The 12,355-nt window shown below is 42.6% G+C and overlaps 1 protein-coding gene across 5 annotated transcripts in view; it reads right to left on the reverse strand.

Annotated features, from left to right (window-relative positions):
- rbms3 (RNA binding motif, single stranded interacting protein) overlaps positions 1 to 12,355 on the reverse strand; it is a 279,809-nt gene that overhangs the window by 104,338 nt on the left and 163,116 nt on the right. For 2 of the 5 annotated variants that reach the window (XM_069693027.1, XM_069693044.1), the window contains one exon: positions 301 to 342. The exons of the other annotated variants lie outside the window; for them this stretch is intronic. In XM_069693027.1, the coding sequence (XP_069549128.1) occupies positions 301 to 342 (42 nt within the window). The remainder of the gene's footprint in view (positions 1 to 300; positions 343 to 12,355) is intronic. 5 annotated transcript variants of the gene reach the window in all.

Consider the following 12,355-nt stretch of genomic DNA (forward strand, 5'->3'; position numbering starts at 1 on the left):
TTGAGCACTGTATGTAAATCCTCTTTGTGCATCGCTGTACAACATCTACAAGGGATGAAAAAGGAAAGCTGGGTGCATGATTGGAAAAGGAGAGGCGGCAAGAAAATTATAAATAAATACAAGAAAAAAACAGAAAAAAAAGAATGAGGGCAAGGCCTGAGTACTTTCAGCCATTACTGAAACCTCTCTCCTTTCTGGGGAGCATGGGGAGAGGGATGAAGTACCCAGTGCCATACTCAGACAGGCAGGCCATGGAGCTGCAGCTGTGATAGCAATTAGACTTTTATGTATTAAACATACCTTTGTCGAGAGTGAGGAGAGGAGAGAGGAAAAGGGGGAAGACTGGGGAAATGGAGAAAAAGAAGCGGTGTGAATAGTAGCCAGAGGAGCAACAGAATCGTATCTCTTCCTCTCTTCCTTCCTCTCTCCTGCCTCCCTAAACAGCAAAACAGGGGAAAGCTATTCCCTCACTGCTGTTCGGCATCTCCAAATGTTCCAGTGATTAAAAGTGTGACAGAGGACACTTGTATACATCCGGATAGCATGTAAACAGCTAGCTCTCCCTTGTGCTGGTCTCCTCTTCCACGCCTGGAGCCAGAGAAAAGGCACCAGGTTCACATAACTCGCAGTTCATCTCCTCCTCTTCATCCTTTTAAAGACTAATCGACCGTTCACTTGATCTTAATTGATGTTGCACCGGTGAGCACTAGTTCTTGGAATATTCAAACGTGTTTAGGCTGGGAAAACATCTTGACTGTAATGTATATTGAGCAGACAGCTTTCATTATAAAAACATTAGGTTTTACCGACAAAGTAAACTCCCGTGTGTGACACAAACACTATGCTGTCTGGGACCATGCACGGCTACTGAAAACTATATGGTACAACATATAGGTAAAACGGTACAGAAGTGGTGAAATAACTAATAAACAATTTTTTTTTTTCCAAGTTCTATACTGTTTTAATTCTTTGTTTACTGTTTCCTTTGGTGCTATGATCCATGTTTGATGATAATCAAGACATTTAAAGTCATTTTCTTAAGAATCTTTTAATCAAAACCAGCGATTTTACTAAATATCTCAATCCACAGACAGAATAGGTGTTCATATTCAAGACTATACAACAGCATTGGTGCCATTACCTCCGTTTTGATTGGCACCCTAATTCACACATGCTCCCTTGTTTGTATCGTGCTTGATGGAAGGGCCATATGTTTTATGAGATGAGGTTATTCATAGGTTGTTGTGTTAACCAGGAACACTGTTGAACCTGTCACTTCCTCTTGAGCTGACAAGCTTTATTAGAGAAGGGGGAAGGACGCTCCTGTTTATTCATCCTCGGTTGACGGCACGTGGCGTGTGTCAAAACCAGATCCGCCATGCATAAGCTTGTTACATTTGTTCAACTGGTGCTGTATTGGTACAATGGCTTTAGTCAGTCAGTTGTGATGGAATCAGATTTGTTCCTGAGAGGAAGTGTGTAGGAGGATAGGGACACATGCCACAATATTGTGAGAAGGCAGATTGCCAGCAGTCTAAAAAAAATTTAAAAAAAAAGAAAAAAAAAGGGTGATTGCTCACTTATGGATACTTGCTGTGGTATCACAACAATAAGGCTTTTTTTTTTTTTTTTTTTTACAGTCGCCTGACTGTCACCCACAAATAAGCATATGGCTGAAATAAAAAATAAAAAAAATGTCAGCACTCCCAGAGCACACACACACACACACACACACACACACACACACACACACACACACACACACACACACACACACACACACACACACACACACACACACACACACAGAAACAGACACACTTCAGAAACCCCATTCTGTTTGGCTGTTGTTTTTGTCAGTTTACGACCTAAACCCCCATTGTTGAATTAACCGCGGAGAGAGGGGTGGGTGGCTGGAGCCACAGTGCCAGGGCTACGCTGGCCCAGAAAAAAGCCACAACACAAACTAACTCTTGGCAGGGGATGGAGAGGCAATATTTTTTCCAAAAACTGATTACCTTCCTCTCTCCCCAGTGATCCCTCTCTCTCACTTTCTCTCTCTCTCTCTCTCTCTCTCTGAGACAAGCTGTTCCCTTGGCAGCTGTTTCCACAATGCAGATCCCCAAACGCGGGAGGGGTGGGGGGGGGGGTATATGTGCGTGGGGGTGGAGGGGTTGGATGGGGGGCACTAATTCAGGAACCCTCCATATGCAAATCGGCACGGAAACACGCCAGGCTTCTTCCCCATGATGGCCTCTGGATGCTGAAACCCAGCACGATTAGCACTCAACACCAGAGTCAGATGCCGGAAACCCTGCTCTTTTCTGAGGGCTCGGCCTTTTGTTGGAGCCCTCTTCTATTCAATGGCCGGCCCCATGGTTATGTTTTTCCAGGTGTAAGCTCTCCAGGCGAGCTGCTTCCCCCCCCCCCCCACCGGTTTCACCAGGTTTTGTTGGCCTCATAGATATCATACTGATGTGCTATTTCTCTAGCCAATCCAACACACTCCAGTTCTGCTGACATGTAGATATGGCAAGAAATGAATGTGTGATCTTATTATATGCTACATACAAAACCATGTGTGTTGAAAAATGCTACTAGAAGCACAAATATACCTTTTACTTGACTATCCTGGCAGGACTCATTAGAGGAAAGATGATACTTCTCCGCCTAAAACATGAGTCAAATGTGACCAGGCAGCCCACGGGCAGGAAACAAACACATCATAATCCTCCTCTGTAATTGGGCAAATGAAAGATGTTGCCATTGGACAATGGTGCTGAAGCAGATGGCAACAGAAAGGCGATGTAAACCTCCCACTACCCCGACTGTAAGCTTGGCATGCTCTATTTTACAGTATTGCTCCAAAGGGTTGCGATATAGGCAACATTTTAGCAACCCAACAAACCTTCTGTTTTATACACATAAAGACACACTCCACCACCAAAAGTGAATCTCTCTCGTCTCCCATCAAAGCACCTTCTCCTTCAAGACCCCCCACTGAGCATGCTTGCTAAGAGCCCGCCTTTGAGCCCCTAATGCACAGGCAATGAGATTAGGGCCGTCGCTGTAAGCCTTGAATTACTCACGTTATGACTTGATTGGCCAATAATTTGATTGGAGTCACATCTCTACTTCCCCTGGTTCTTCTGATCCCATCTTCCCTCCGTCTATCCTTCTCTCCCTTTTTCTTCTTCTCCCCCTGTCTCCCACCCGTTCGAGGCAACATGAAGAAGTCTGGCTTGTCAGCTTTTGAAGCAGGACGTGACTGTTTCCATGGGGATTACAAAACTGATTTCTTAAGGAGGGGGAGAAAAAGTCGTACTAAGTCAGATGCAACCTTTTAAACCATTAAACAAAAACATCTAATTCTCTTCTCACAGCATGGCTCTGAATAACCTTTGTTTTGGTACACAGTTACACTCACTATGAATATTCAATATCTGGAATGAAAGTGGCAACTAAACAGATACTGATGGACAGCTCAAACAAGGCTACTGGGTATTGTCATTGTTATACAAAACTGAAATATATTTGCTCGTAAAATAAAATGACAATTGGAGGAATTCATACTTTTTACTATTGTACAGGTTAGGTTTTTCTTGTTCCCCTCTATTCCAAAAAACAATAAAAAAAAAAAAAAGCCAACTGACAACAATGACAAAAGACTATCTTTCGCTGACTGATCCAATAAGTATGAGTTTTTGTGTCGTATATAGTCAGAGCACACAGGGATTAACACCATTACAGATAGTAGCAGGTAATTTGCATTTTTATTCTGAGTTCACAGTCTTTCTGCATCTGTGAATTCATGTAACAACTAATAGTGGGTGGTATACAGGTAGGAACACCGGTAGCAACATACTGTAAGTAGAAACCAGGGCAGAGGTGCACGTTTAAGCTCATGCAGCTTCTGCCGGATGTGCGACAAAAGATGAAAGTGTAGGAAACATTACACAATGTAGAAATACATTTGTACTTTTAATTTATTATTTTAAAATTGCATATGGAGCGTGGGAAGAGGAGATACATGGATCTTTTCATAAATGAAAAATACGATTAAGAGACACTGGAAAACTGTCTCTTTAGAGTGACTTTTCCTGAAAATTGTGAAATAAACTGCCCACCACGAATTGCAAATGTTTTCTCGAGCTGCTTCTGAACACACTTGTTTAAAATCAAGGCGCCGTCAGTCTAGATAGGGAGTGATGGGATGTAGTGAACAAAGGCATCCCTATACTGTATGTTAACCTAATCTCACAGAGGGGGCCGCTGAGAGCCTGATCATTATTCGACATGGCAGAGCCTCCCTACCAGCCAGCTCGTCAAGGCTGCGTCTCCCTTTTTTCTGACAGTTATGAGGTGTATATACCCTGTTAATAAGGGAATACTGAGCCTGTGATGTGGTTCGGCAGTCGCTCCAGTGTAGACCGTAACACTGCTGCAAAGAAATAGGTTCTAGAAAGCTCTGATTTGTCCTCATGAGGACCTGCCGAGGCTGAGAGGCCTGACTGGTTTTCTGTTTAGATACCCGGTAAATAAATTTGTATGAAAACATCAGAGAGACATGTAAACCTTGCTGTCAAAAAGAAGCTGAACATGAAGGGCCAAAGGGAAGGAAAGGAGGCATTAGGAGATCAACTGATGTGCAAACAGCCCGGAGTGCGAATTTAAGGGGTCTCCAGTCTTATTTTACTACATGGAGGCAAAAGAGTTGATTCTGTTTGACTGCTAACTTCAAAATGAATCTGTGAAGAGTGCGTACCGCTCTGCAAATTAGCCTGGGAGACATTTTGTATCTATGTCACACACCAAGCAGAGAGAAGGATGCGGTTGGATGCTCCCACTACTGAGCGGATGGTTTGATGGTAATCACATCCCTGTTTTTTCCTCCCTTTTCGAGCTTGTCTACCATTCTCGGTTTTTAACTTTCTTCAGCTGTCACACTTCTCCGGAAGAAGGCAGCCATCTGGTATGAATCATACCATGCTCCGAATCAAATGTAACAACACAGAATTGCTGCATGTAAACACAGGCACACAACGCAAATGATGGCAGCAGTCGCTGGCAGAAACAAAGATATGCCTGAGAGCTAAACATGTTTGACGCATGTGGGAACGCACACATCCAGCGGAAGGAATTTGTACAGGAATGCTAAAAAGCCTGCAACTAAAAACAAACCGAAAAGATCTAATATTTTGACATTCAGCAAACACAAAAATGTGAAGTTAACATGCAATAGCTTGGAAAAAAAAAAGAAAGAAAAACACAGTAATCATGCATGGCAGTCAGGAAAACCTAAAAGCAACTGCTAAGACATCGCTGGGAGCGGTTTAAGATGCTGTCAGAGAGAAAGGTCACCACCTTGATCGTGCCACATGATAACACGGGGACAACAGCGCTGAGATAACCCAGGAGATAATGCAAAGATAAAAACCAGAGACGGCAGCAAGATAACCCTCACACAACACAGCAGCAACACTAAGATGGCATGAAATATACAGAGATAACACACACACAAAAAACAATGTGTCAAGGCAAAGCACAACAAACCGGCACTCAGGCCAAACATCAAGCATACAGTAAAGCCAAGGAGACAGAAGAGCTGCTTTTTAGGGTGGAGTGGAGGAATGAGAAGCAGTGACAGACATAACAAAGACAAATGGAGATAACAGGAGAGAGAGAGAGAGAGAGAGAGAGAGAGAGAGAGAGAGAGAGAGAGAGAGAGAGAGAGAGAGAGAGAGAGAGAGAGAGAGAGAGAGAGCATGCAGACATCACAATGCATGCAGACACAATACTGACACTGTGCACAGAATAAAGGACAGGAGAGAATTTAGTGACTTTTAGACAAAAGTTTATATAAATAAAGCAGTATTTGCATAACAGGCTCTTTGACATTCTCAAATGATTAAAACACACAAGCTGATACTGGCTATGCAACAGTAACACAACTTCAAACCTTTCAGTGAGAGTTTCTTGGCCTGCTTGAACCCACTCGAATCCTCGGAGTGGGTTTTGGGAATGTGCTGATGCTCTGTTTTCGATGTAAAACACTTTGAAGGAGAAGCAATGATCTGAAATCAACTCAGAGGGGGCTGATAAGCCATTGTGCTACACATCTACCTGTCTCCTATCAATTTCTCCCTCTGAACTGCTGACCAGCTTTTATTTCATCCAAACCCTGGGGGAAACTCAAGAACCTCCACTCCACCACTCCTTCTTTAAGCTCTTTCCTTTTTTTTTTCTTTTTTTTTCCTTTCGTATCCCCTCCACATCCATTTCTCATCCTCCCCCTGCAAAGGAACGGTCACGGTGCGTGTGCATGTACAGTGTGTATGTGTACCCATAGTGCTTGAGGTCTTAAGGGCAAGGTCCCTTCCGAGCTTTGATAAACTACGTTGACCTTAAGATTTTTAAGATCCCACATTTCTTCCTGAGCAGAGCTAGAAAGGTCCATCATAAAAGACCAGACCGTGGTGCGTAAAAACAGACAAAAATACACAACTGATGTGAAAACTGTCTTGTCTCTATTATCGCCGCTTTTTGCATGGCCAACATTCACACAGAAAAACTCATGGGAGCAGAGGCAGTGAGATGAAAAGGACAAAAAGGGACCCGTTACTCTGTCTTTTCCCTTCCTCATTAGGCAGAATGAGCGACTGTGTTGGTGTCAGAGAGCCGGTTCATCAACTCCAGCCCTGATCTGCCCTGATCAGCTCTGCCTGGACTCGCAGCGGCTCCCTCTTACTACAGACCTCTGCATATGATTGAAGCCACTGGAAATGGAAACAGTCAGTGTAATTTAACATGGCATACCCGTAGAATTCATTAAAGGGAGACAGAGAGGGAGGCAGTGAGCGAGATGGAGAAAGGAAGGTGAGGATGGAGGAAAAGAGAGAGGATCTAAATCGAGAATGTTGTGGTGGATGGCTTGAAGATGGGGCAGTTCAGATTATATTAATTTAACGGTAAAAGACGCAGTTCAGGAAACTACCTATAATGCCAAATAGAAACTGCATTGATCACCTAATTATTGCTTGAAAACGCATAGATATTTGGACATATCAATAGCTGCGATGCTCTTTTTTTCTTTTCCAGATATCTTGTATGCAATACTGTACAAAAAAAGCATATTGTGTTACTGGTCTACCTGCAATAGAAATCCACCTCTGCACTCTGCACTGATACAGGCTCTAATCTCACCGTGTTGCAGCACTGCCATTAAATATGACCTATGAAGAGCGAGTCTCGGTGCGACGGGAATGTGAACTTACACAAGTGTGCGACTGAATGTAAGCAGCAGCTTAAAGGTGGCATATACACTAATGCTGCTGCGATGGGAGGCCTTCATTAATCAATTGAAATTTTCTGGTAAATTAAAGATGAATTTAAGACCCCATGTTTTAATACAGCCGCTTGGTGCATTTGAGTAAGCAGTGGCAACTTCACATCATCTCAGAGCAATAAAATGTTGGAAAATGTATAGTTTGTCACTAAAAATGCACAGTTTTCATGATGGCACACAGCAATAAACAAGCATACAACAACATAATAAAGATGAGATCCTTATATTCTAGCATATTCTGAGTTTTATAATATCTTATGCAGGCATTTTACAGTTGTTATTGTCTTCATTCTCCTTAGTTTTGACACTAACTCTCTGAAGTGTGCTCTGTCCTAAACTCTAACAGTTTTATTTTGACATGGCTTGAACACTCAAACTGGTTTCATGTATAATGCACCAACAAACATGATTCTTTGTTATCCTATTTTAATATTTTTGGAACAGCCTCCTTGCTGTCACTGTCATAACTCACTCTAGTGTGTGCAATGAGATATTGTAAGAACCTACTTGTCATGCCACAAGATCTGCTACGTATCTGCCAGTACTGCAGACCTTGCAGTTTACATTAGTGAGGTGAATACATGAATGAACAAATCATTTTGAAAAGTTAAAGCCCTTGTGTTTTCTCAAAGTTTTCGCACAGTTGAACATTTTACAAACTATGCAAAAGCATACAGACTGTCATCTCTGTGTGAATTTACTGAATGCTCATATGCATATGCTCATATGTTCATGCATGCATATTATCAAACTGTGTAGCTACAGAGTGCAGTGCATCCTGTGGTACTGCATGTATCTTTGATCATAATCTAATCATTTACCTTTTTTCTTTTTAGATAAGGTCTATATGTGCGCAAATAGCATCGTCCTTTAACATTTGGAGTCCCTTATTAAAAAAAAAAAAAAAAAAAAACTCGGAGCTTCCAGGCTCCTGGACATCTTAAAGTATTATGTTGGAAAAAGCTATTTTGTTGTACTTGTCTGAGCAGATATAACTGAGAAAAACAACTGACATAAAGTAGAATTTGTACAAATAATAGGATATCACGTACTACTGAACAATCAAATTCAATGAAAGAAAAGTGTTCGGTGCTCTCTGTTTATGTGCATCAACAGTGCGTCTGCTACCGAAGCCAAATGCTGTGAAGCTGAGAACGCCGATTGTCGGGGTTGAACATCTAAAACATGTGCAGTGACAACACTGCGAAACAGAGGAGGGGATGGATGGGGGGATATATAGAGAGAATGCAGAGGTGGCGGTGTGTAGTGAAGACTGGAGGTGGCTGGCATTGGGGAATCTAATCCCTGAGTTAATTGGTATGACTGATGAAGACAAATTGAAATGGGTCAGCTGAATCAGGGTGGAGAGGAGGGGTGGAAGAGAGGGGCCATTGTGGGGACCTCTCAGAAGCACAAACAGACATAAAGCAGAGCGAAGTGCACGAAGATTGTGGCGAGATGGTTGGAAGTTAGTAATTTAGTCAAATCCCATTTAAACCCATGGCTGTGGGAAACCAACTCGTACAGGTTAAAGCATGCACCGCAAATTCTTGGCAAAAGCTTTCCTTAACACTGAAGCTGCACCATTGATTTTGATTTGATATTCACATCTATTCACAGGTTGTATTCTCAGGGCCAGCTGAGTAAATGAATGCAAAGCGTTTCACCTGGTCTATGTGTGTCAATGTTGAGTGTGGAAGCCCAGTCCTTTGAACGTTGTCTCTGTGGCCCCACTAATTGAGCCAGATCAATTCACAGAGACAGCGAGCAGGTTGGCACAGTTGCCACATCAAAGATATTCTAATAACTGCACACTGTGGCCATTACCAAGCCTGAAAAAGCCATATTTATGTTTGCTTCAAAGCAAGCATGGCAGCATTGAACATACTGAGAATGCAGGCCTTCGCTGCTGTTCTTTTTCCAGCCCACAGTTTAGACACAAGGCCATTTTGTAGCAATTTGGAAACAGAATAGACGCTATTCTCCCATACATAAACACAACCACTCCAAATTGTACTTTAATTACATGCATTTTTGCAGAGAAAGTGTGAACCAATAAAAAAAACAAACCACAAAAAGAACACTGACAGACTGATATTCTTCAGAAGAAATTTCAATAATGGGCAAATGATCCCTCTGTATCTGTGCTGTTTAACACAGAAGCAGTCGTGTACTGCTCTGTTTTAGTGCTGGAATGCTCAGATGCTTTTTGTCTCTCGGTATGCACCGGGTCCAGATCTCTAAATGCACCTAACATGATGTGACTGTACAGAGGGGAAGTAAACCAAACGAGCTTCATTACCCTCCCAAAACATAAAGCCGTAGGCTACATAATGCTCATAAAATCTGAAATATATAACTGTGTTTAGCATAAATCTAAAGCATAAAGTGTATTGTTTTTCACAGTTTACAAATTCAATTTCACCAGCTCATATGTATCTTAATTGTAGCCCGACAGGAGAAAAAAATAAGAAATGACCTGGAAACGACAAAAGTATTTAAACCAAAATGCAAAGCTAGCAGGCAGTAAAAGTAAATTAAGCGCATCAGATGCTGCGTTCAAATGGAACTCATGAGCTTGTAGTTACAACATGGGAAGTCGTGTCCACCGTATGCTTGGTGTTATGCCTTCTTTAAATCGTAAAAACACTGTTGCTAGGTAACGACAACGTGGACGGTGTATGGAAGCCGGAGAGGCAGGAAATGCAATGGCACAGTGGAAAAATATGAGGTCGTTGCGAAGAGCAACATTTTCCTCAGACACGTACTATTATCTAAGTTATCAAGACAAACTCTACATTAATAAAATAACAATATATCCGCTTGACATCCGACAAAAAAAATGAACTTCCATGGCATCTGCCATTGCCGTTAACGTCAGCAAACACGTCACAACTCACGAACTCGAGGCTTTTAGAAAATTTTGAGTTCCGACATTGTGCATGCCACGAGGGGCGGGCGTTCATATGGATTCTTATGTGCACGCTAAATACGACCCCAATTGAATACAGAAACAGAGTCTGTCCAAAGTCGACAGGAGGGAAGGATCAGGAATGATATCACAGACTATCAGGCTAACAGGTCAACAACCACTTTTTTGGTATATTAATGAATCTGGAGAGACATGAAGTTCCCAGTCGGCCTGCGTGGTATTGCAGGCTGCAGTTCAGCACGCACCGTATAGGAAGTAGGTACGAGAGCTGGTATCAGCATCCGCTGGGTCGAGCTGAGCCAATTTAAGTATAGTGTTTGTAGCACTGTTTGTTCTCAGCAGTGAGCGTATGCAGCTTTGGTCACAGCCCGGCGGGAACAACAGGTATCAATCACCACCTTGCACTGCTTAAAGCACAGCTTTGTCACACACTACTGAAGTGAGCTTCTAACATTACTGAATGTATGCTTCCTTTTGCACAGCTGGCTGTTAGTTTGGTAATATACAAAGGCAGAGCAGGCCAGAAGTCTGTGTAATGTCAGACTTCAGAGTGTGAGCATATGGCTAATTCCTGGAGATATTACGTACGGGTGTAAACTCAATTCATATCAAACCCTTCAAATTAAGAGTGGGACCTACTTGGTCATTGATTTCTGGCCACCATTACTACCCTTGCATCCACAGCGGGATCAGTTATGCTAAGGCTGTTGATTACCAGTTATCCATTTCCTCCCGCCACCTCGTCATATATCTCTTTCTCACTCTCCTCTCTCTGCCTGAGAAGTAATAAGTTTGAAACTTTGTTCATTAGTGCTGGCCTGTCTCCTGCTGTACGGGCTTGTCTGGAGGTGACATTATGGCTGGCAGGGCTCGCACTCTCGCCTTCCAGCGCTCTCTCTTTCCGCCATCTCTCTCACTTTTTGTCCCCCCTCTCCGTTCCATTTTTTTCTCACAATCTCCCACCTTTTTTGCTTCATCATTTTTTTTTTTTTTTTTAACTCCAGCTCTCACTGATTTCTACTTAAGTCACTCTGCCTCTGTGTCTCACTTTCTCTCGCGCTCGCAGCTCGGCACGTCTCCGCACTGCTCGGCGAAATAATTTACCGCACGCAGTGCTCCCGCGGATGATTGAAGCGTAATTAGACGGCAGAGACAGTGGAAGCCAACAGAGGTGCTCGGGAGCCAGAGCTTGTCAGATGGTCCGTCTCACTCTCACTGGCTTTGCCCTTCAAAACTATCACTTCTGTGGGAGGAACAGGGAGTGTGCTCAGCCACGCTAACTAAACCAAAAAAAACAAAACAGATACCAGTGATTGCATCTTGTTTTATGAGTCATATTATTTCACTGCATTGCAGCTATTTCTGTAGGTATCAACATTGTCCTAAAGTTATTCACGTCATTGTGTCTGAGGCTACAGAAACACCACTAGAGATTACGTGGAAAACAGCTCATAAATTAATTTATACGGTCAGATTGCTTTTTGTAGATCATAAACACAACTTTAGCAAAGTTAACACTTAAATTTAGGATTAACTGTCACGCGATAAATATGCAGACATGAGGGTGGATGAACATGATGCTGAGGTGCTTTTCATTATAAATTGAGGGCAAACAGAAGAGAGAGAGAAAAAAAATCAGCCACACAGCTGTTTGTAGAAAAGCAGCATCGGCTGTGTGTTGCAGAGAGTATGACAACAATACTGTCACCTTGGTGAAGTATATTAAGGCTACAGGTGCTTGCTGAATCTAAAAAAAAAAAAAAGAAGAAAAAATTTCCCCTTGGGGATTAATAAAGTAACTATCTATCTATCTGAAAGCTAAAACTATACAGATACAGTACATGCTATGCTTACGTGCTGACAAGCATCATTTGAATTCTTACGTGCCGTATTAAAATGTGAAACAAAATGCTCTGCTGTGAGTGACTACAATCATCACGATGCCCCTGTTGATGGCAGCGTCAGAGGGAAAGTGCTGATCACCACACTGACACCATTTGCTTTGCGAACAAAACAGCGAGGTGGATGTCAGGGGGGAAATGGCGTTGCATTCAAGGTGGCGCACATCGAACGGAGAG

Source organism: Brachyistius frenatus, unplaced genomic scaffold, assembly GCF_029030835.1.
Source record: "Brachyistius frenatus isolate BFR_SWC_R1_liver_20210118 unplaced genomic scaffold, ASM2903083v1 Contig_2, whole genome shotgun sequence".
In the NCBI taxonomy this organism is placed as follows: Eukaryota; Metazoa; Chordata; class Actinopteri; family Embiotocidae; genus Brachyistius; species Brachyistius frenatus.